The sequence below is a fragment of the Dendropsophus ebraccatus genome, chromosome 6, assembly GCF_027789765.1.
Source record: "Dendropsophus ebraccatus isolate aDenEbr1 chromosome 6, aDenEbr1.pat, whole genome shotgun sequence".
Taxonomy (NCBI): Eukaryota; Metazoa; Chordata; class Amphibia; order Anura; family Hylidae; genus Dendropsophus; species Dendropsophus ebraccatus.
Window position 1 is genome coordinate 152,133,278 of NC_091459.1, and position 27,822 is coordinate 152,161,099.

Sequence of the window (27,822 nt, forward strand, 5' to 3'; positions counted from 1 at the left end):
GGGGGGGGCACTATATAATGAGCACAGTACGGGGGGGGCACTATATAATGAGCACAGTACAGGGGGGCACTATATAATGAGCACAGTACAGGGGGGGCACTATATAATGAGCACAGTACAGGGGGGCAAATATAATGAGCACAGTACAGGGGGGCACTATATAATGAGCACAGTACAGGGGGGGGCACTATATATAATGAGCACAGTACAGGGGGGCACTATATAATGAGCACAGTACAGGGGGGGGCACTATATAATGAGCACAGTACAGGGGGGCACTATATAATGAGCACAGTACAGGGGGGCACTATATATAATGAGCACAGTACAGGGGGGGCACTATATAATGAGCACAGTACAGGGGGGGCACTATATAATGAGCACAGTACAGGGGGGCACTATATATAATGAGCACAGTACAGGGGGGGCACTATATAATGAGCACAGTACAGGGGGGGGCACTATATAATGAGCACAGTACAGGGGGGCACTATATAATGAGCACAGTACAGGGGGGGCACTATATAATGAGCACAGTACAGGGGGGGGGCACTATATAATGAGCACAGTACAGGGGGGGCACTATATAATGAGCACAGTACAGGGGGGGGGGCACTATATAATGAGCACAGTACAGGGGGGGCACTATATAATGAGCACAGTACAGGGGGGGGGCACTATATAATGAGCACAGTACAGGGGGGCACTATATAATGAGCACAGTACAGGGGGGCACTATATAATGAGCACAGTACAGGGGGGGGGGCACTATATAATGAGCACAGTACAGGGGGGGCACTATATAATGAGCACAGTACAGGGGGGCACTATATAATGAGCACAGTACAGGGGGGCACTATATAATGAGCACAGTACAGGGGGGCACTATATAATGAGCACAGTACAGGGGGGCACTATATAATGAGCACAGTACAGGGGGGCACTATATAATGAGCACAGTACAGGGGGGGCACTATATAATGAGCACAGTACAGGGGGGGGGCACTATATAATGAGCACAGTACAGGGGGCACTATATAATGAGCACAGTACAGGGGGGGGGCACTATATAATGAGCACAGTACAGGGGGGCACTATATAATGAGCACAGTACAGGGGGGGCACTATATAATGAGCACAGTACAGGGGGGCACTATATAATGAGCACAGTACAGGGGGGGCACTATATAATGAGCACAGTACAGGGGGGGCACTATATAATGAGCACAGTACAGGGGGGCACTATATAATGAGCACAGTACAGGGGGGGGGGCACTATATAATGAGCACAGTACAGGGGGGGGCACTATATAATGAGCACAGTACAGGGGGGCACTATATAATGAGCACAGTACAGGGGGGCACTATATAATGAGCACAGTACAGGGGGGGGGCACTATATAATGAGCACAGTACAGGGGGGGGGGCACTATATAATGAGCACAGTACAGGGGGGGCACTATATAATGAGCACAGTACAGGGGGGCACTATATAATGAGCACAGTACAGGAGGGTACTATATAATGAGCACAGTACAGGGGGGGTACTATATAATGAGCACAGTACAGGGGGGGCACTATATAATGAGCACAGTACAGGGGGGGGCACTATATATAATGAGCACAGTACAGGGGGGGCACTATATAATGAGCACAGTACAGGGGGGCACTATATAATGAGCACAGTACAGGGGGGGCACTATATAATGAGCACAGTACAGGGGGGGGCACTATATAATGAGCACAGTACAGGGGGGGGCACTATATAATGAGCACAGTACAGGGGGGGGGCACTATATATAATGAGCACAGTACAGGGGGGGCACTATATAATGAGCACAGTACAGGGGGGGGGCACTATATAATGAGCACAGTACAGGGGGGGCACTATATAATGAGCACAGTACAGAGGGGGGGCACTATATAATGAGCACAGTACGGGGGGGGCACTATATAATGAGCACAGTACAGGGGGGCACTATATAATGAGCACAGTACAGGGGGGCACTATATAATGAGCACAGTACAGGGGGGGGGCACTATATAATGAGCACAGTACAGGGGGGGGGCACTATATAATGAGCACAGTACAGGGGGGGGCACTATATAATGAGCACAGTACAGGGGGGGGCACTATATAATGAGCACAGTACAGGGGGGCACTATATAATGAGCACAGTACGGGGGGGGGCACTATATAATGAGCACAGTACAGGGGGGCACTATATAATGAGCACAGTACAGGGGGGGCACTATATAATGAGCACAGTACAGGGGGGGGCACTATATAATGAGCACAGTACAGGGGGGGCACTATATAATGAGCACAGTACAGGGGGGGCACTATATAATGAGCACAGTACAGGGGGGCACTATATAATGAGCACAGTACAGGGGGGGGCACTATATAATGAGCACAGTACAGGGGGGGGCACTATATAATGAGCACAGTACAGGGGGGGGCACTATATATAATGAGCACAGTACAGGGGGGGCACTATATAATGAGCACAGTACAGGGGGGGGCACTATATAATGAGCACAGTACAGGGGGGCACTATATAATGAGCACAGTACAGGGGGGGGGCACTATATAATGAGCACAGTACAGGGGGGGGCACTATATAATGAGCACAGTACAGGGGGGCACTATATAATGAGCACAGTACAGGGGGGGGCACTATATAATGAGCACAGTACAGGAGGGCACTATATAATGAGCACAGTACAGGGGGGCACTATATAATGAGCACAGTACAGGGGGGGCACTATATAATGAGCACAGTACAGGGGGGCACTATATAATGAGCACAGTACAGGGGGGGGCACTATATAATGAGCACAGTACAGGGGGGCACTATATAATGAGCACAGTACAGGGGGGGGCACTATATAATGAGCACAGTACAGGGGGGGCACTATATAATGAGCACAGTACAGGGGGGCACTATATAATGAGCACAGTACAGGGGGGGGGCACTATATAATGAGCACAGTACAGGAGGGCACTATATAATGAGCACAGTACAGGGGGGGGCACTATATAATGAGCACAGTACGGGGGGGGGGCACTATATAATGAGCACAGTACAGGGGGGGCACTATATAATGAGCACAGTACAGGGGGGCACTATATAATGAGCACAGTACAGAGGGGGGCACTATATAATGAGCACAGTACAGGGGGGGGGCACTATATAATGAGCACAGTACAGGGGGGCACTATATAATGAGGACAGTACAGGGGGGGCACTATATAATGAGCACAGTACAGGGGGGGCACTATATAATGAGCACAGTACAGAGGGGGGGCACTATATAATGAGCACAGTACAGGGGGGGGCACTATATAATGAGCACAGTACAGGGGGGGGCACTATATAATGAGCACAGTACAGGGGGGGCACTATATAATGAGCACAGTACAGGGGGGCACTATATAATGAGCACAGTACAGGGGGGCACTATATAATGAGCACAGTACAGGGGGGGGCACTATATAATGAGCACAGTACAGGGGGGGCACTATATAATGAGCACAGTACAGGGGGGGGCACTATATAATGAGCACAGTACAGGAGGGCACTATATAATGAGCACAGTACAGGGGGGGGCACTATATAATGAGCACAGTACGGGGGGGGGCACTATATAATGAGCACAGTACAGGGGGGGCACTATATAATGAGCACAGTACAGGGTGGGCACTATATAATGAGCACAGTACAGGGGGGGGCACTATATAATGAGCACAGTACAGGGGGGGCACTATATAATGAGCACAGTACAGGGGGGCACTATATAATGAGCACAGTACAGAGGGGGGCACTATATAATGAGCACAGTACAGGGGGGGCACTATATAATGAGCACAGTACAGGGGGGGCACTATATAATGAGCACAGTACGGGGGGGGCACTATATAATGAGGACAGTACAGGGGGGCACTATATAATGAGCACAGTACAGGGGGGGGCACTATATAATGAGCACAGTACAGGGGGGGGCACTATATAATGAGCACAGTACAGGGGGGGCACTATATAATGAGCACAGTACAGGGGGGCACTATATAATGAGCACAGTACGGGGGGGGGCACTATATAATGAGCACAGTACAGGGGGGCACTATATAATGAGCACAGTACAGGGGGGCACTATATAATGAGCACAGTACAGGGGGGGCACTATATAATGAGCACAGTACAGGGGGGCACTATATAATGAGCACATTACGGGGGGTGGGGGCACTATATAATGAGCACAGTACAGGGGGGCACTATATAATGAGCACAGTACGGGGGGGGCACTATATAATGAGCACAGTACGGGGGGGGCACTATATAATGAGCACAGTACAGGGGGGGGGGGCACTATATAATGAGCACAGTACAGGGGGGGCACTATATATAATGAGCACAGTACAGGGGGGGGCACTATATAATGAGCACAGTACAGGGGGGGGCACTATATAATGAGCACAGTACAGGGGGGCACGATATAATGAGCACAGTACAGGGGGGCACTATATAATGAGCACAGTACAGGGGGGGCACTATATAATGAGCACAGTACAGGGGGGCACTATATAATGAGCACAGTACAGGGGGGCACTATATAATGAGCACAGTACAGGGGGGGCACTATATATAATGAGCACAGTACAGAGGGGGGGCACTATATAATGAGCACAGTACAGGGGGGGGCACTATATAATGAGCACAGTACAGGGGGGCACTATATAATGAGCACAGTACAGGGGGGCACTATATAATGAGCACAGTACAGGGGGGGCACTATATAATGAGCACAGTACAGGGGGGCACTATATAATGAGCACAGTACAGGGGGGGCACTATATAATGAGCACAGTACAGGGGGGGGGGCACTATATATAATGAGCACAGTACAGGGGGGGGGCACTATATAATGAGCACAGTACAGGGGGGGCACTATATAATGAGCACAGTACGGGGGGGGCACTATATAATGAGCACAGTACAGAGGGGGGGCACTATATAATGAGCACAGTACAGGGGGGGCACTATATAATGAGCACAGTACAGGGGGGGCACTATATAATGAGCACAGTACAGGGGGGGGCACTATATAATGAGCACAGAACAGGGGGGCACTATATAATGAGCACAGTACAGGGGGGCACTATATAATGAGCACAGAACAGGGGGGCACTATATAATGAGCACAGTACAGGGGGGCACTATATAAAGAGCACAGTACAGGGGGGCACTATATAATGAGCACAGTACAGGGGGGGCACTATATAATGAGCACAGTACAGGGGGGGGCACTATATAATGTGCACAGTACAGGGGGGCACTATATAATGAGCACAGTACAGGGGGGGCACTATATAATGAGCACAGTACAGGGGTGGGGGCACTATATAATGAGCACAGTACAGGGGGGGGCACTATATAATGAGCACAGTACAGGGGGGGGCACTATATAATGAGCACAGTACAGGGGGGGCACTATATAATGAGCACAGTACAGGGGGGCACTATATAATGAGCACAGTACAGGGGGGCCCTATATAATGAGCACAGTAAAGGGGGGCACTATATAATGAGCACAGTACAGGGGGGCACTATATAATGAGCACAGTACAGGGGGGCACTATATAATGAGCACAGTACAGGGGGGCACTATATAATGAGCACAGTACAGGGGGGGGCACTATATAATGTGCACAGTACAGGGGGGCACTATATAATGAGCACAGTACAGGGGGGCACTATATAATGAGCACAGTACAGGGGTGGGGGCACTATATAATGAGCACAGTACAGGGGGGGGGGCACTATATAATGAGCACAGTACAGGGGGGCACTATATAATGAGCACAGTACAGGGGGGCACTATATAATGAGCACAGTACAGGGGGGGCACTATATAATGAGCACAGTACAGGGGGGCACTATATAATGAGCACAGTACAGGGGGGCACTATATAATGAGCACAGTACAGGGGGGGGCACTATATAATGAGCACAGTACAGGGGGGGGGGCACTATATAATGAGCACAGTACAGGGGGGGCACTATATAATGAGCACAGTACAGAGGGGGGGCACTATATAATGAGCACAGTACAGGGGGGGCACTATATAATGAGCACAGTACAGGGGGGCACTATATAATGAGCACAGTACAGGGGGGCACTATATAATGAGCACAGTACAGGGGGGGCACTATATAATGAGCACAGTACAGGGTGGGGGCACTATATAATGAGCACAGTACAGGGGGGGCACTATATAATGAGCACAGTACAGGGGGGCACTATATAATGAGCACAGTACAGGGGGGGCACTATATAATGAGCACAGTACAGGGGGGCACTATATAATGAGCACAGTACAGGGGGGGGGCACTATATAATGAGCACAGTACAGGGGGGGCACTATATAATGAGCACAGTACAGGGGGGCACTATATAATGAGCACAGTACAGGGGGGCACTATATAATGAGCACAGTACAGGGGGGCACTATATAATGAGCACAGTACAGGGGGGGCACTATATAATGAGCACAGTACAGGGGGGGGCACTATATAATGAGCACAGTACAGGGGGGGCACTATATAATGAGCACAGTACAGGGGGGGGCACTATATAATGAGCACAGTACAGGGGGGGGCACTATATAATGAGCACAGTACAGGGGGGGGCACTATATAATGAGCACAGTACAGGGGGGGGCACTATATAATGAGCACAGTACAGGAGGGGGGCACTATATAATGAGCACAGTACAGGGGGGCACTATATAATGAGCACAGTACAGGGGGGGGGCACTATATAATGAGCACAGTACAGGGGGGGCACTATATAATGAGCACAGTACAGGGGGGGCACTATATAATGAGCACAGTACAGGGGGGGCACTATATAATGAGCACAGTACAGGGGGGGCACTATATAATGAGCACAGTACAGGGGGGCACTATAAAATGAGCACAGTACCGGGGGGGCACTATATAATGAGCACAGTACAGGGGGGGCACTATATAATGAGCACAGTACAGGGGGGCACTATATAATGAGCACAGTACAGGGGGGCACTATATAATGAGCACAGTACAGGGGGGGCACTATATAATGAGCACAGTACAGGGGGGGGCACTATATAATGAGCACAGTACAGGGGGGGCACTATATAATGAGCACAGTACAGGGGGGCACTATATAATGAGCACAGTACAGGGGGGGGCACTATATAATGAGCACAGTACAGGGGGGGCACTATATAATGAGCACAGTACAGGGGGGCACTATATAATGAGCACAGTACAGGGGGGCACTATATAATGAGCACAGTACGGGGGGGCACTATATAATGAGCACAGTACAGGGGGGCACTATATAATGAGCACAGTACAGGGGGGGCACTATATAATGAGCACAGTACAGGGGGGCACTATATAATGAGCACAGTACAGGGGGGCACTATATAATGAGCACAGTACAGGGGGGCACTATATAATGAGCACAGTACAGGGGGGCACTATATAATGAGCACAGTACAGGGGGGGCACTATATAATGAGCACAGTACAGGGGGGCACTATATAATGAGCACAGTAAAGGGGGGCACTATATAATGAGCACAGTACAGGGGGGCACTATATAATGAGCACAGTACAGGGGGGCCACTATATAATGAGCACAGTACAGGGGGGGCACTATATAATGAGCACAGTACAGGGGGGGGGGCACTATATAATGAGCACAGTACAGGGGGGGGCACTATATAATGAGCACAGTACAGGGGGGCACTATATAATGAGCACAGTACAGGGGGGCACTATATAATGAGCACAGTACAGGGGGGCACTATATAATGAGCACAGTACAGGGGGGCACTATATAATGAGCACAGTACAGGGGGGCACTATATAATGAGCACAGTACAGGGGGGGGGCACTATATAATGAGCACAGTACAGGGGGGGGCACTATATAATGAGCACAGTACAGGGGGGGGGCACTATATAATGAGCACAGTACAGGGGGGGGGCCACTATATAATGAGCACAGTACAGGGGGGACTATATAATGAGCACAGTACGGGGGGGCACTATATAATGAGCACAGTACGGGGGGGGCACTATATAATGAGCACAGTACAGGGGGGGCACTATATAATGAGCACAGTACAGGGGGGGGGGCACTATATAATGAGCACAGTACAGGGGGGCACTATATAATGAGCACAGTACAGGGGGGGCACTATATAATGAGCACAGTACAGGGGGGGGCACTATATAATGAGCACAGTACAGGGGGGGGCACTATATAATGAGCACAGTTACAGAGGGGGCACTATATAATGAGCACAGTACAGGGGGGCACTATATAATGAGCACAGTACAGGGGGGGCACTATATAATGAGCACAGTACAGGGGGGGGCACTATATAATGAGCACAGTACAGGGGGGGGCACTATATAATGAGCACAGTACAGGGGGGGCACTATATAATGAGCACAGTACAGGGGGGGCACTATATAATGAGCACAGTACAGGGGGGGCACTATATAATGAGCACAGTACAGGGGGGGCACTATATAATGAGCACAGTACAGGGGGGCACTATATATAATGAGCACAGTACAGGGGGGGCACTATATAATGAGGACAGTACAGGGGGGGCACTATATAATGAGCACAGTACATGGGGGCACTATATATAATGAGCACAGTACAGGGGGGCACTATATAATGAGCACAGTACAGGGGGGCACTATATAATGAGCACAGTACAGGGGGGGGCACTATATAATGAGCACAGTACAGGGGGGGGCACTATATAATGAGCACAGTACAGGGGGGGGCACTATATAATGAGCACAGTACAGGGGGGCACTATATAATGAGCACAGTACAGAGGGGGGGCACTATATATAATGAGCACAGTACAGGGGGGGCACTATATAATGAGCCACAGTACAGGGGGGGCACTATATAATGAGCACAGTACAGGGGGGGCACTATATAATGTGCACAGTACAGGGGGGCACTATATAATGAGCACAGTACAGAGGGGGGGCACTATATAATGTGCACAGTACAGGGGGGCACTATATAATGAGCACAGTACAGAGGGGGCACTATATAATGAGCACAGTACAGGAGGGCACTATATAATGAGCACAGTACAGGGGGGGCACTATATAATGAGCACAGTACAGGGGGGGCACTATATAATGAGCACAGTACAGGGGGGCACTATATAATGAGCACAGTACAGGGGGGGGCACTATATAATGAGCACAGTACAGGGGGGGGCACTATATAATGAGCACAGTACAGGGGGGGCACTATATAATGAGCACAGTACAGGGGGGGCACTATATAATGAGCACAGTACAGGGGGGGGCACTATATAATGAGCACAGTACAGGGGGGCACTATATAATGAGCACAGTACAGGGGGGGGCACTATATATAATGAGCACAGTACAGGGGGGGCACTATATAATGAGCACAGTACAGGGGGGCACTATACAATGAGCACAGTACAGGGGGGGCACTATATAATGAGCACAGTACAGGGGGGCACTATATAATGAGCACAGTACAGGGGGGCACTATATAATGAGCACAGTACAGGGGGGCACTATATAATGAGCACAGTACAGGGGGGCACTATATAATGAGCACAGTACAGGGGGGGCACTATATATAATGAGCACAGTACAGAGGGGGGCACTATATAATGAGCACAGTACAGGGGGGGGCACTATATAATGAGCACAGTACAGGGGGGCACTATATAATGAGCACAGTACAGGGGGGCACTATATAATGAGCACAGTACAGGGGGGGCACTATATAATGAGCACAGTACAGGGGGGCACTATATAATGAGCACAGTACAGGGGGGGCACTATATAATGAGCACAGTACAGGGGGGGGGCACTATATATAATGAGCACAGTACAGGGGGGGGCACTATATAATGAGCACAGTACAGGGGGGGCACTATATAATGAGCACAGTACAGGGGGGGCACTATATAATGAGCACAGTACAGAGGGGGGGCACTATATAATGAGCACAGTACAGGGGGGGCACTATATAATGAGCACAGTACAGGGGGGGCACTATATAATGAGCACAGTACAGGGGTGGGGGCACTATATAATGAGCACAGTACAGGGGGGCACTATATAATGAGCACAGTACAGGGGGGGGCACTATATAATGTGCACAGTACAGGGGGGCACTATATAATGAGCACAGTACAGGGGGGGCACTATATAATGAGCACAGTACAGGGGGGGGGCACTATATAATGAGCACAGTACAGGGGGGGGGCACTATATAATGAGCACAGTACAGGGGGGCACTATATAATGAGCACAGTACAGGGGGGCACTATATAATGAGCACAGTACAGGGGGGGCACTATATAATGAGCACAGTACAGGGGGGGCACTATATAATGAGCACAGTACAGGGGGGGCACTATATAATGAGCACAGTACGGGGGGGGCACTATATAATGAGCACAGTACAGGGGGGGGGCACTATATAATGAGCACAGTACAGGGGGGGCACTATATAATGAGCACAGTACAGAGGGGGGGCACTATATAATGAGCACAGTACAGGGGGGGCACTATATAATGAGCACAGTACAGGGGGGCACTATATAATGAGCACAGTACAGGGGGGCACTATATAATGAGCACAGTACAGGGGGGCACTATATAATGAGCACAGTACAGGGGGGGGGCACTATATAATGAGCACAGTACAGGGGGGGCACTATATAATGAGCACAGTACAGGGGGGCACTATATAATGAGCACAGAACAGGGGGGGCACTATATAATGAGCACAGTACAGGAGGGGGGCACTATATAATGAGCACAGTACAGGGGGGCACTATATAATGAGCACAGTACAGGGGGGGGGCACTATATAATGAGCACAGTACAGGGGGGGCACTATATAATGAGCACAGTACAGGGGGCACTATATAATGAGCACAGTACAGGGGGGCACTATATAATGAGCACAGTACAGGGGGCACTATATAATGAGCACAGTACAGGGGGGGCACTATATAATGAGCACAGTACAGGGGGGGCACTATATAATGAGCACAGTACAGGGGGGGCACTATATAATGAGCACAGTACAGGGGGGCACTATATAATGAGCAAAGAACAGGGGGGCACTATATAATGAGCACAGTACAGGGGGGGCACTATATAATGAGCACAGTACAGGGGGGGGCACTATATAATGAGCACAGTACAGGGGGGGCACAATATAATGTGCACAGTAACAGGGGGGCACTATATAATGAGCACAGTACAGGGGGGGGCACTATATAATGAGCACAGTACAGGGGGGGGCACTATATAATGAGCACAGTACAGGGGGCACTATATAATGAGCACAGTACAGGGGGGCACTATATAATGAGCACAGTACGGGGGGGCACTATATAATGAGCACAGTACAGGGGGGGCACTATATAATGAGCACAGTACAGGGGGGGCACTATATAATGAGCACAGTACAGGGGGGCACTATATAATGAGCACAGTACAGGGGGGGCACTATATAATGAGCACAGTACAGGGGGGGCACTATATAATGAGCACAGTACAGGGGGGCACTATATAATGAGCACAGTACAGGGGGGGCACTATATAATGAGCACAGTACAGGGGGGCACTATATAATGAGCACAGTAAAGGGGGGCACTATATAATGAGCACAGTACAGGGGGGCACTATATAATGAGCACAGTACAGGGGGGCACTATATAATGAGCACAGTACAGGGGGGGGCACTATATAATGAGCACAGTACAGGGGGGGGGGCACTATATAATGAGCACAGTACGGGGGGGGCACTATATAATGAGCACAGTACAGGGGGCACTATATAATGAGCACAGTACAGGGGGGCACTATATAATGAGCACAGTACAGGGGGGGCACTATATAATGAGCACAGTACAGGGGGGCACTATATAATGAGCACAGTACAGGGGGGGCACTATATAATGAGCACAGTACAGGGGGGGGCACTATATAATGAGCACAGTACAGGGGGGGCACTATATAATGAGCACAGTACAGGGGGGGGGCACTATATAATGAGCACAGTACAGGGGGGGGGCACTATATAATGAGCACAGTACAGGGGGGGGGCACTATATAATGAGCACAGTACAGGGGGGGGCACTATATAATGAGCACAGTACGGGGGGGGGCACTATATAATGAGCACAGTACAGGGGGGCACTATATAATGAGCACAGTACAGGGGGGGGCACTATATAATGAGCACAGTACAGGGGGGGCACTATATAATGAGCACAGTACAGGGGGGCACTATATAATGAGCACAGTACAGGGGGGGGCACTATATAATGAGCACAGTACAGGGGGGGGGCACTATATAATGAGCCCATTACAGGGGGGCAATATATAATGAGCACAGTACAGGGGGGGCACTATATAATGAGCCACAGTACAGGGGGGGGCACTATATAATGAGCACAGTACAGGGGGGGGCACTATATAATGAGCACAGTACAGGGGGGGGCACTATATAAAGAGCACAGTACAGGGGGGGGCACCTATATAATGAGCACAGTACAGGGGGGAACTATATAATGAGCACAGTACAGGGGGGGCACTATATAATGAGCACAGTACAGGGGGGGCAACTATATAATGAGCACAGTACAGGGGGGGCACTATATAATGAGCACAGTAACAGGGGGGGCACTATATATATGAGCACAGTACAGGGGGGGCACTATATAATGAGGCACAGTACAGGGGGGGCACTATAATAATGAGCACAGTACATGGGGGGCACTATATATAATGAGCACAGTACAGGGGGGGGCACTATATAATGAGCACAGTACAGGGGGGGCGCACTATATATAATGAGCACAGTACAGGGGGGGGCACTATTATAATGAGCACAGTACCGAGGGGGGGCACTATATAATGAGCACAGTACAGGGGGGGCACTATTATAATGAGCACAGTACAGGGGGGCACTATATAATGAGCACAGTACAGGAGGGGGGCACTATATAATGAGCACAGTACAGGGGGGGGCACTATATAATGAGCACAAGGGGGGCACTATAAGAGCACAGTATAGGGGGCACTATATAATGAGCACAGTACAGGGGGGCACTATATAATGAGCACAGTACAGGGGGGGGCACTATATAATGAGCACAGTACAGGGGGGGCACTATATAATGAGCACAGTACAGGGGGGCACTATATAATGAGCACAGTACAGGGGGGGCACTATATAATGAGCACAGTACAGGGGGGGGCACTATATAATGAGCACAGTACAGGGGGGGGCACTATATAATGAGCACAGTACAGGGGGGGCACTATATAATGAGCACAGTACAGGGGGGGGGCACTATATAATGAGCACAGTACAGGGGGGGCACTATATAATGAGCACAGTACAGGGGGGGCACTATATAATGAGCACAGTACAGGGGGGGGCACTATATAAAGAGCACAGTACAGGGGGGGGCAATATATAATGAGCACAGTACAGGGGGGGCACTATATAATGAGCACAGTACAGGGGGGGCACTATATAATGAGCACAGTACAGGGGGGGGCACTATATAATGAGCACAGTACAGGGGGGCACTATATAATGAGCACAGTACAGGGGGGGCACTATATAATGAGCACAGTACAGGGGGGCACTATATAATGAGCACAGTACAGGGGGGCACTATATAATGAGCACAGTACAGGGGGGGCACTATATAATGAGCACAGTACAGGGGGGGCACTATATAATGAGCACAGTACAGGGGGGGCACTATATAATGAGCACAGTACAGGGGGGGGCACTATATAATGAGCACAGTACAGGGGGGGCACTATATAATGAGCACAGTACAGGGGGGGCACTATATAATGAGCACAGTACAGGGGGGGCACTATATAATGAGCACAGTACAGGGGGGGCACTATATAATGAGCACAGTACAGGGGGGCACTATATAATGTGCACAGTACAGGGGGGCACTATATAATGAGCACAGTACAGAGGGGGGGGCACTATATAATGTGCACAGTACAGGGGGGCACTATATAATGAGCACAGTACAGAGGGGGGGCACTATATATAATGAGCACAGTACAGGGGGGGGCACTATATAATGAGCACAGTACAGGGGGGGCACTATATAATGAGCACAGTACAGGGGGGGCACTATATAATGAGCACAGTACAGGGGGGGGCACTATATAATGAGCACAGTACAGGGGGGGGCACTATATAATGAGCACAGTACAGGGGGGGCAAATATATAATGAGCACAGTACAGGGGGGCACTATATAATGAGCACAGTACAGGGGGGCACTATATAATGAGCACAGTACAGGAGGGGGCACTATATAATGAGCACAGTACAGGGGGGGCACTATATAATGAGCACAGTACAGGGGGGCACTATATAATGAGCACAGTACAGGGGGGGGCACTATATAATGAGCACAGTACAGGGGGGCACTATATAATGAGCACAGTACAGGGGGGCACTATATAATGAGCACAGTACAGGGGGGCACTATATAATGAGCACAGTACAGGGGGGGGCACTATATAATGAGCACAGTACAGGGGGGGGCACTATATAATGAGCACAGTACAGGGGGGGGCACTATATAATGAGCACAGTACAGGGGGGCACTATATAATGAGCACAGTACAGGGGGGGCACTATATAATGAGCACAGTACAGGGGGGGCACTATATAATGAGCACAGTACAGGGGGGGCACTATATAATGAGCACAGTACAGGGGGGGGGCACTATATAATGAGCACAGTACAGGGGGGGCACTATATAATGAGCACAGTACAGGGGGGCACTATATAATGAGCACAGTACAGGGGGGGCACTATATAATGAGCACAGTACAGGGGGGCACTATATAATGAGCACAGTACAGGGGGGCACTATATAATGAGCAGAGTACAGGGGGGGCACTATATAATGAGCACAGTACAGGGGGGGCACTATATAATGAGCACAGTACAGGGGGGGCACTATATAATGAGCACAGTACAGGGGGGGCACTATATAATGAGCACAGTACAGGGGGGGCACTATATAATGAGCACAGTACAGGGGGGCACTTATATAATGAGCACAGTACGGGGGGGGGCACTATATAATGAGCACAGTACAGGGGGGCACTATATAATGAGCACAGTACAGGGGGGGGGCACTATATAATGAGCACAGTACAGGGGGGGGCACTATATAATGAGCACAGTACAGGGGGGGGCACTATATAATGAGCACAGTACAGGGGGGGCACTATATAATGAGCACAGTACAGGGGGGCACTATATAATGAGCACAGTACAGGGGGGGCAATATATAATGAGCACAGTACAGGGGGGGGCACTATATAATGAGCACAGTACAGGGGGGGGGCACTATATAATGAGCACAGTACAGGGGGGGCACTATATAATGAGCACAGTACAGGGGGGGGCACTATATAATGAGCACAGTACAGGGGGGGGCACTATATAATGAGCACAGTACAGGGGGGGGCACTATATAATGAGCACAGTACAGGGGGGGCACTATATAATGAGCACAGTACAGGGGGGGGGCACTATATATAATGAGCACAGTACAGGGGGGGGGCACTATATAATGAGCACAGTACAGGGGGGGGCACTATATATAATGAGCACAGTACAGGGGGGGCACTATATAATGAGCACAGTACAGGGGGGGCACTATATAATGAGCACAGTACAGGGGGGGCACTATATAAATGAGCACAGTACAGGGGGGCACTATATAATGAGCACAGTACAGGGGGCACTATATAATGAGCACAGTACAGGGGGGCACTATATAATGAGCACAGTACAGGGGGGGGCACTATATAATGAGCACAGTACAGGGGGGGGCACTATATAATGAGCACAGTACAGGGGGGGCACTATATAATGAGCACAGTACAGGGGGGGGGCACTATATAATGAGCACAGTACAGGGGGCACTATATAATGAGCACAGTACAGGGGGGCACTATATAATGAGCACAGTACAGGGGGGGCCACTATATAATGAGCACAGTACAGGGGGGGCACTATATAATGAGCACAGTACAGGGGGGGGCACTATATAATGAGCACAGTACAGGGGGGGGCACTATATAATGAGCACAGTACAGAGGGGGGCACTATATAATGAGCACAGTACAGGGGGGGGGGCACTATATAATGAGCCACAGTACAGGGGGGGGCACTATATAATGAGCACAGTACAGGGGGGGCACTATATAATGAGCACAGTACAGGGGGGGGCACTATATAATGAGCACAGTACAGAGGGGGGGCACTATATAATGAGCACAGTACAGGGGGGGCACTATATAATGAGCACAGTACAGGGGGGGCACTATATAATGAGCACAGTACAGGGGGGGCACTATATAATGAGCACAGTACAGGGGGGCACTATATAATGAGCACAGTACAGGGGGGGGCACTATATAATGAGCACAGTACAGGGGGGCACTATATAATGAGCACAGTACAGGGGGGGGCACTATATAATGAGCACAGTACAGGGGGGGGCACTATATAATGAGCACAGTACAGGGGGGGCACTATATAATGAGCACAGTACAGGGGGGGGGCACTATATAATGAGCACAGTACAGGGGGGGCACTATATAATGAGCACAGTACAGGGGGGGGCACTATATAATGAGCACAGTACAGGGGGGGCACTATATAATGAGCACAGTACAGGGGGGGGGCACTATATAATGAGCACAGTACAGGGGGGCACTATATAATGAGCACAGTACAGGGGTGGGGCACTATATAATGAGCACAGTACAGGGGGGGGCACTATATAATGAGCACAGTACAGGGGGGGCACTATATAATGAGCACAGTACAGGGGGGGGCACTATATAATGAGCACAGTACAGGGGGGGGGCACTATATAATGAGCACAGTACAGGGGGGGCACTATATAATGAGCACAGTACAGGGGGGGCACTATATAATGAGCACCAGTACAGGGGGGCACTATATAATGAGCACAGTACAGAGGGGGGCACTATATAATGAGCACAGTACAGGGGGGGCACAAAATAATGAGCACAGTACAGGGGGGGCACTATATAATGAGCACAGTACAGGGGGGCACTATATAATGAGCACAGTACAGGGGGGCACTATATAATGAGCACAGTACAGGGGGGGCACTATATAATGAGCACAGTACAGGGGGGGGCACTATATAATGAGCACAGTACAGGGGGGGGGCACTATATAATGAGCACAGTACAGGGGGGGGCACTATATAATGAGCACAGTACAGGGGGGGCACTATATAATGAGCACAGTACAGGGGGGCACTATATAATGAGCACAGTACAGGGGGGCACTATATAATGAGCACAGTACAGGGGGCACTATATAATGAGCACAGTACAGGGGGGCACTATATAATGAGCACAGTACGGGGGGCACTATATAATGAGCACAGTACAGGGGGGGGCACTATATAATGAGCACAGTACGGGGGGGGCACTATATAATGAGCACAGTACAGGGGGGGGGCACTATATAATGAGCACAGAACAGGGGGCACTATATAATGAGCACAGTACAGGGGGGGGGCACTATATAATGAGCACAGTACAGGGGGGGGCACTATATAATGAGCACAGTACAGGGGGGCACAATAAAAAGAGCACAGTACAGGGGGGGGCACTATATAATGAGCACAGGTACGGGGGGGGGGCACTATATAATGAGCACAGTACAGGGGGGGGCACTATATAATGAGCACAGTACAGGGGGGGCACTATATAATGAGCACAGTACAGGGGGGGCACTATATAATGAGCACAGTAACAGGGGGGCACTATATAATGAGCACAGTACAGGGGGGCACTATATAATGAGCACAGTACAGGGGGGGGCACAATATAATGAGCACAGAACAGGGGGGGCACTATATAATGAGCACAGTACAGGGGGGGCACTATATAATGAGCACAGTACAGGGGGGGGCACTATATAATGAGCACAGTACAGGGGGGGCACTATATAATGAGCACAGTACAGGGGGGCACTATATAATGAGCACAGTACAGGGGGGGCACTATATAATGAGCACAGTACAGGGGGGGGCACTATATAATGAGCACAGTACAGGGGGGGGCACTATATATAATGAGCACAGTACAGGGGGGCACTATATAATGAGCACAGTACAGGGGGGCACTATATATAATGAGCACAGTACAGGAGGGCACTATATAATGAGCACAGTACAGGGGGGGGCACTATATAATGAGCACAGTACAGGGGGGGGCACTATATAATGAGCACAGTACAGGGGGGGCACTATATAATGAGCACAGTACAGGGGGGCACTATATAATGAGCACAGTACAGGGGGGGGCACTATATAATGAGCACAGTACAGGGGGGGCACTATATAATGAGCACAGTACAGGGGGGGCACTATATAATGAGCACAGTACAGAGGGGGGGCACTATATAATGAGCACAGTACAGGGGGGGGCACTATATAATGAGCACAGTACAGGGGGGGGGCACTATATAATGAGCACAGTACAGGGGGGGGCACTATATAATGAGCACAGTACAGGGGGGGCACTATATAATGAGCACAGTACAGGGGGGGGGGGGCACTATATAATGAGCACAGTACAGGGGGGGGCACTATATAATGAGCACAGTACAGGGGGGGGCACTATATAATGAGCACAGTACAGGGGGGCACTATATAATGAGCACAGTACAGGGGGGGGGCACTATATAATGAGCACAGTACAGGGGGGGGCACTATATAATGAGCACAGTACAGGGGGGCACTATATAATGAGCACAGTACAGGGGGGCACTATATAATGAGCACAGTACAGGGGGGGGCACTATATAATGAGCACAGTACAGGGGGGGGCACTATATAATGAGCACAGTACAGGGGGGGCACTATATAATGAGCACAGTACAGGGGGGCACTATATAATGAGCACAGTACAGGGGGGCACTATATATAATGAGCACAGTACAGGGGGGGCACTATATAATGAGCACAGTACAGGGGGGGGCACTATATAATGAGCACAGTACAGGGGGGCACTATATAATGAGCACAGTACAGGGGGGGGGCACTATATAATGAGCACAGTACAGGGGGGGCACTATATAATGAGCACAGTACAGGGGGGGCACTATATAATGAGCACAGTACAGGGGGGGCACTATATAATGAGCACAGTACAGGGGGGGCACTATATAATGAGCACAGTACAGGGGGGGGCACTATATAATGAGCACAGTACAGGGGGGGCACTATATAATGAGCACAGTACAGGGGGGGGCACTATATAATGAGCACAGTACAGGGGGGGCACTATATAATGAGCACAGTACAGGGGGGGGCACTATATACTGAGCACAGTACGGGGGGCACTATATAATGAGCACAGTACAGGGGGGGCACTATATAATGAGCACAGTACAGAGGGGGGGCACTATATAATGAGCACAGTACAGGGGGGCACTATATAATGAGCACAGTACAGGGGGGGCACTATATAATGAGCACAGTACAGGGGGGGGCACTATATAATGAGCACAGAACAGGGGGGCACTATATAATGAGCACAGTACAGGGGGGCACTATATAATGAGCACAGTACAGGGGGGGGCACTATATAATGAGCACAGTACAGGGGGGGGCACTATATAATGAGCACAGTACAGGGGGGCACTATATAATGAGCACAGTACAGGGGGGGCACTATATAATGAGCACAGTACAGGGGGGCACTATATAATGAGCACAAGTACAGGGGGGGCACTATATAATAAGCACAGTACAGGGGGGGCACTATATAATGAGCACAGTACAGGGGGGGGCACTACAAATTTGTGAGCAGGGCACTATATAATGAGCACAGTACAGGGGGGCACTATATAATGAGCACAGTACAGGGGGGGCACTATATAATGAGCACAGTACAGGGGGGGCACTATATAATGAGCACAGTACAGGGGGGCACTATATAATGAGCACAGTACAGGGGGGGCACTATATAATGAGCACAGTACAGGGGGGGCACTATATAATGAGCACAGTACAGGGGGGGGCACTATATAATGAGCACAGTACAGGGGGGGCACTATATAATGAGCACAGTACAGGGGGGGCACTATATAATGAGCACAGTACAGGGGGGGCACTATATAATGAGCACAGTACAGGGGGGGCACTATATAATGAGCACAGTACAGGGGGGCACTATATAATGAGCACAGTACAGGGGGGGCACTATATAATGAGCACAGTACAGGGGGGGCACTATATAATGAGCACAGTACAGGGGGGGCACTATATAATGAGCACAGTACAGGGGGGGCACTATATAATGAGCACAGTACAGGGGGGCACTATATAATGAGCACAGTACAGGGGGGCACTATATAATGAGCACAGTACAGGGGGGGCACTATATAATGAGCACAGTACAGGGGGGGCCACTATATAATGAGCACAGTACAGGGGGGGCACTATATAATGAGCACAGTACAGGGGGGCACTATATAATGAGCACAGTACAGGAGGGGGGCACTATATAATGAGCACAGTACAGGGGGGCACTATATAATGAGCACAGTACAGGGGGGGCACTATATAATGAGCACAGTACAGGGGGGGGCACTATATAATGAGCACAGTACAGGGGGGGCACTATATAATGAGCACAGTACAGGGGGGGCACTATATAATGAGCACAGTACAGGGGGGGGCACTATATAATGAGCACAGTACAGGGGGGCACTATATAATGAGCACAGTACAGGGGGGGGCACTATATAATGAGCACAGTACAGAGGGGGGCACTATATAATGAGCACAGTACAGGGGGGCACTATATAATGAGCACAGTACAGAGGGGGGCACTATATAATGAGCACAGTACAGGGGGGGCACTATATAATGAGCACAGTACAGGGGGGGCACTATATAATGAGCACAGTACAGGGGGGCACTATATAATGAGCACAGTACAGGGGGGGCACTATATAATGAGCACAGTACAGGGGGGGGCACTATATAATGAGCACAGTACAGGGGGGGCACTATATAATGAGCACAGTACAGGGGGGGCACTATATAATGAGCACAGTACAGGGGGGGCACTATATAATGAGCACAGTACAGGGGGGGCACTATATAATGAGCACAGTACAGGGGGGGGCACTATATAATGAGCACAGTACAGGGGGGGGCACTATATAATGAGCACAGTACAGGGGGGGGCACTATATAATGAGCACAGTACAGGGGGGGGCACAATATAATGAGCACAGTACAGGGGGGGCACTATATAATGAGCACAGTACAGGGGGGGCACTATATAATGAGCACAGTACAGAGGGGGGCACTATATAATAGCACAGTACAGGGGGCGGGCACTATATAATGAGCACAGTACAGGGGGGGCACTATATAATGAGCCACAGTACAGGGGGGGCACTATATAATGAGCACAGTACAGGGGGGGCACCTATATACTGAGCACAGTACAGGGGGGGTGGGCACTATATAATGGCACATTACAGGGGCGGGCACTATATAATGAGCACCAGTACAGGGGGGGCACTATAGTAATGAGCACAGTACAGGGGGGCACTATATAATGAGCACATTACAGAGTGGGGGCCACTCTATAACTGAGCACAGTACAGGGGGGCACTATATAATGAGCACCAGTACAGAGGGGCTACTATATAATGGAGCACAGTACAGGGGGGGCACTATATATGGGCACTTGGGGGGGGGGGGCACAGGGGGGCACAGTACAGGGGGGGGCAGGGGGCAATGGCACAGCACAGGGGGGGCACTATATGGGCACAGGGGGGGGGGGCACTATATGGAGCACAGTACAGGGGGGGGGCCATATATGAGCACAGTGGGGGGGGGGGGGTGGGGGCACATGGGGGGGGGGTGGGGGGGGCTATATGGGGGCACTATGGGGGGGGGCACTATGGGGGGGGCACACCAGGGGGGGGGCACTATATAATGAGCACAGTACAGGGGGGCACTGAATAATGAGCCACAGTACAGAGGAGGGGGGCACTATCTAATGAAGCACAGTACAGCCGGGGGCACTCTATATATGAAGCACAGGTACAGGGGGGGGCACTATATAATGAGCACAGTACAGGGCAGAGTTGGGCACTCACGATATAATGCTCACAGTACAGGGGGGGCACTATATAACTGAGGCACAGTACTGGGGGGGGACTATTCAATGGCACATACAGGGGGGGTCATATATAATGAGCACAGTACAGGGGGCACTATATCTCATGGCACAGTACAGGGGCACTAATAATGAGCACAGTACAGAGGGGGGCACTATCTAATGAGCACAGTACTAGGGGGTGGCACACTGATATAATGAGCAACAGTACAGGGGGGCACTATATACATGAGCACAGTACAGGGGGGGCACTATATAATGAGCACAGTACAGGGGGGGGCACTATATAAGAGCACAGTACAGGGGGGGCACTATCATAATGAGCACAGTACAGGGGGGGGCACTTATAATGAGCACAGTACAGGGGGGGCACTATATAATGAGCACCAGTACAGGGGGGGCACTATATAATGAGCACAGTACAGGGGGGGGCACTATATAATGAGCACAGTACAGGGGGGGCACTATATAATGAGCACAGTACAGGGGGGGCACTATATAATGAGCACAGTACAGGGGGGGCACTATATAATGAGCACAGTACAGGGGGGGCACTATATAATGAGCACAGTACAGGGGGGGCACTATATAATGAGCACAGTACAGGGGGGGGCACTATATAATGAGCACAGTACAGGGGGGCACTATATAATGAGCACAGTACAGGGGGGGCACTATATAATGAGCACAGTACAGGGGGGGCACTATATAATGAGCACAGTACAGGGGGGGCACTATATAATGAGCACAGTACAGGGGGGGGCACTATATAATGAGCACAGTACAGGGGGGGCACTATATAATGAGCACAGTACAGGGGGGGCACTATATAATGAGCACAGTACAGGGGGGGCACTATATAATGAGCACAGTACAGGGGGGGCACTATATAATGAGCACAGTACAGGGGGGGCACTATATAATGAGCACAGTACAGGGGGGGCACTATATAATGAGCACATGTACAGGGGGGGGCCTACTATATAATGAGCACAGTACAGGGGGGGGCACTATTATAATGGAGCACAGTACAGGGGGGGTCACTATATAATGAGCACAGTACAGGGGTGGGCACTATATAATGAGCACAGTACGGGGGGCACTATATAATGAGCACAGTACAGGGGGGGGCACTATATAATGAGCACAGTACAGGGGGGGCACTATATAATGAGCACAGTACAGGGGGGGCACTATATAATGAGCACAGTACAGGGGGGGCACTATATAATGAGCACAGTACAGGGGGGGGGCACTATATAATGAGCACAGTACAGGGGGGGGCCACTATATAATGAGCACAGTACAGGGGGGCACTATATAATGAGCACAGTACAGGGGGGCACTATATAATGAGCACAGTACAGGGGGGCACTATATAATGAGCACAGTACAGGGGGGGCACTATATAATGAGCACAGTACAGGGGGGCACTATATAATGAGCACAGTACAGGGGGGGCACTATATAATGAGCACAGTACAGGGGGGGGGGCACAATAATAATGAGCACAGTACAGGGGGGGGCACTATATATATAAATGAGCACAGTACAGGGGAGGGCACTATATACTGAGCACAGTACAGGGGGGGGCACTATATAATGAGCACAGTACAGGGGGGGGCACTATATAATGAGGCACAGTACAGGAGGGGCACTATATAATGAGCACAGTACAGAGGGGGCACTATATAATGAGGCACAGTACAGGGTGGGGCACTATATAATGAGCACAGTACAGGGGGGCACTATATAATGAGCACAGTACAGAGGGGGGCACTATATAATGAGCACAGTACAGGGGGGGCACTATATAATGAGCACAGTACAGGGGGGGGCACTATATAATGAGCACAGTACAGGGGGGGCACTATATAATGAGCACCGGTACAGGGGGGGCACTATATAATGAGCACAGTACAGGGGGGGGGGCACTATATAATGAGCACAGTACAGGGGGGGGGGCACTATATAATGAGCACAGTACAGGGGGGGCACTATATAATGAGCACAGTACAGGGGGGGCACTATAATGAGCACAGTACAGGGGGGCACAATATAATGAGCACAGTTACAGGGGGGGCACTATTAATGAGCCAACAGTACAGGGGGGGCACTATATAATGAGAACAGTACAGGGGGGGGGGGCACTATATAATGAGCACAGTACAGGGGGGGGCACTATATAATGAGCACAGTACAGGGGGGCACTATATAATGAGCACAGTAAGGGGGGGGCACTATATAATGAGCACAGTACAGGGGGGCACTATATAATGAGCACAGTACAGGGGGGCACTATATAATGAGCACAGTACAGGGGGGGGGGGCAATATATAATGAGCACAGTACAGGGGGGGCACTATATAATGAGCACAGTACAGGGGGGGCACTATCATAATGAGCACAGTACAGGGGGGGACACTATATCAATGAGCACAGTACAGGGGGGCACTATATAATGAGCACAGTACAGGGGGGCACTATATAATGAGCACAGTACAGGGGGGGCACTATATAATGAGCACAGTACAGGGGGGGCACTATATAATGAGCACAGTACAGGGGGGGGCACTATATAATGAGCACAGTACAGGGGGGGGGCACTATATAATGAGCACAGTACAGGAGGGCACTATATAATGAGCACAGTACAGGGGGGCACTATATAATGAGCACAGTACAGGGGGGCACTATATAATGAGCACAGTACAGGGGGGCACTATATAATGAGCACAGTACAGGGGGGGCACTATATAATGAGCACAGTACAGGGGGGGCACTATATAATGAGCACAGTACAGGAGGGCACTATATAATGAGCACAGTACAGGGGGGCACTATATAATGAGCACAGTACAGGGGGGCACTATATAATGAGCACAGTACAGGGGGGCACTATATAATGAGCACAGTACAGGGGGGGCACTATATAATGAGCACAGTACAGGGGGGGCACTATATAATGAGCACAGTACAGGGGGGCACTATATAATGAGCACAGTACAGGGGGGGCACTATATAATGAGCACAGTACAGGGGGGGCACTATATAATGAGCACAGTACAGGGGGGGCATCACTCACCTTTCCGGAAGGCGAAGCCCTTGCAGTAACACTCCAGGGCCCGGCGGGAGTTGTTAATCTTCTCTAATATATCCCCGGCCTGTAATACAACAACACGGATGATCTCCGGGGCTCAGAAGGTTCCGGGAGTCTGAAGGGGGCAATTACTTTCCCACCAGGGCGGCTGCACACAACATGATGAGTAAAGTGTAATTGGTACTTTCCCTTACATCCAATGCAGCAGCACAGAAAGGGGGAGGGGCTATGGTCTGCAACGTAGGAGAGACGGTAACACAACAATTACAGACTTAATAGCCCTAATCTAGGCTCCCAGTATACCCCCATCTATAAGGACCTGTCCTAATCTAGGCTCCTAGTATAATCCCATCTATAAGGACCTGCCCTAATCTAGGCTCCTAGTATAATCCCATCTATAAGGACCTGTCATAATCTAGGCTCCCAGTATACCCCCATCTATAAGGACCTGCCCTAATCTAGGCTCCTAGTATAATCCCATCTATAAGGACCTGTCCTAATCTAGGCTCCCAGTATACCCCCATCTATAAGGACCTGTCCTAATCTAGGCTCCTAGTATACCCCCATCTATAAGCACCTGCCCTAATCTAGGCTCCTAGTATACCCCCATCTATAAGGACCTGCCCTAATCTAGGCTCCTAGTATACCCCCATCTATAAGGACCTGTCCTAATCTAGGCTCCTAGTATACCCCCATCTATAAGGACCTGCCCTAATCTAGGCTCCTAGTATACCCCCATCTATAAGGACCTGTCCTAATCTAGGCTCCCAGTATACCCCCATCTATAAGGACCTGTCCTAATCTAGGCTCCTAGTATAATCCCATCTATAAGGACCTGTCCTAATCTAGGCTCCCAGTATACCCCCATCTATAAGGACCTGCCCTAATCTAGGCTCCTAGTATACCCCCATCTATAAGGACCTGTCCTAATCTAGGCTTCTAGTATACCCCCATCTATAAGGACCTGCCCTAATCTAGGCTCCCAGTATAATCCCATCTATAAGGACCTGTCCTAATCTAGGCTCCTAGTATAATCTCATCTATAAGGACCTGTCCTAATCTAGGCTCCCAGTATACCCCCATCTATAAGGACCTGTCCTAATCTAGGCTCCTAGTATACCCCCATCTATAAGGACCTGCCCTAATCTAGGCTCCTAGTATAATCCCATCTATAAGGACCTGTCCTAATCTAGGCTCCTAGTATAATCCCATCTATAAGGACCTGTCCTAATCTAGGCTCCCAGTATACCCCCATCTATAAGGACCTGTCCTAATCTAGGCTCCTAGTATACCCCCATCTATAAGGACCTGTCCTAATCTAGGCTTCTAGTATACCCCCATCTATAAGGACCTGTCCTAATCTAGGCTTCTAGTATACCCCCATCTATAAGGACCTGTCCTAATCTAGGCTCCTAGTATACCCCCATCTATAAGGACCTGCCCTAATCTAGGCTCCCAGTATACCCCCATCTATAAGGACCTGTCCTAATCTAGGCTCCTAGTATACCCCCATCTATAAGGACCTGTCCTAATCTAGGCTTCTAGTATACCCCCATCTATAAGGACCTGCCCTAATCTAGGCTCCCAGTATAATCCCATCTATAAGGACCTGCCCTAATCTAGGCTCCCAGTATACCCCCATCTATAAGGACCTGTCCTAATCTAGGCTCCCAGTATACCCCCATCTATAAGGACCTGTCCTAATCTAGGCTCCCAGTATAACCCCATCTATAAGGACCTGTCCTAATCTAGGCTCCTAGTATACCTCCATCTATAAGGACCTGTCCCTAATCTAGGCTCCTAGTATACCCCCATCTATAAGGACCTGCCCTAATCTAGGCTCCCAGTATACCCCCATCTATAAGGACCTGTCCTAATCTAGGCTCCCAGTATAACCCCATCTATAAGGACCTGTCCTAATCTAGGCTCCTAGTATACCTCCATCTATAAGGACCTGTCCTAATCTAGGCTCCTAGTATACCCCCATCTATAAGGACCTGCCCTAATCTAGGCTCCCAGTATACCCCCATCTATAAGGACCTGTCCTAATCTAGGCTCCCAGTATAATCCCATCTATAAGGACCTGTCCTAATCTAGGCTCCTAGTATACCCCCATCTATAAGGACCTGTCCTAATCTAGGCTCCCAGTATAATCCCATCTATAAGGACCTGCCCTAATCTAGGCTCCTAGTATACCCCCATCTATAAGGACCTGTCCTAATCTAGGCTCCCAGTATACCCCCATCTATAAGGACCTGTCCTAATCTAGGCTCCTAGTATACCCCCATCTATAAGGACCTGTCCTAATCTAGGCTCCCAGTATACCCCCATCTATAAGGACCTGTCCTAATCTAGGCTCCTAGTAT

At 50.0% G+C, this 27,822-nt stretch overlaps 1 protein-coding gene across 2 annotated transcripts in view; it reads right to left on the reverse strand.

Moving 5' to 3' along the window:
* Positions 1 to 27,822, reverse strand: part of IFT172 (intraflagellar transport 172) — a 157,550-nt gene that overhangs the window by 63,871 nt on the left and 65,857 nt on the right. For both annotated transcript variants that reach the window (XM_069973309.1, XM_069973308.1), the window contains exon 22: positions 25,442 to 25,520. In XM_069973309.1, the coding sequence (XP_069829410.1) occupies positions 25,442 to 25,520 (79 nt within the window). The remainder of the gene's footprint in view (positions 1 to 25,441; positions 25,521 to 27,822) is intronic.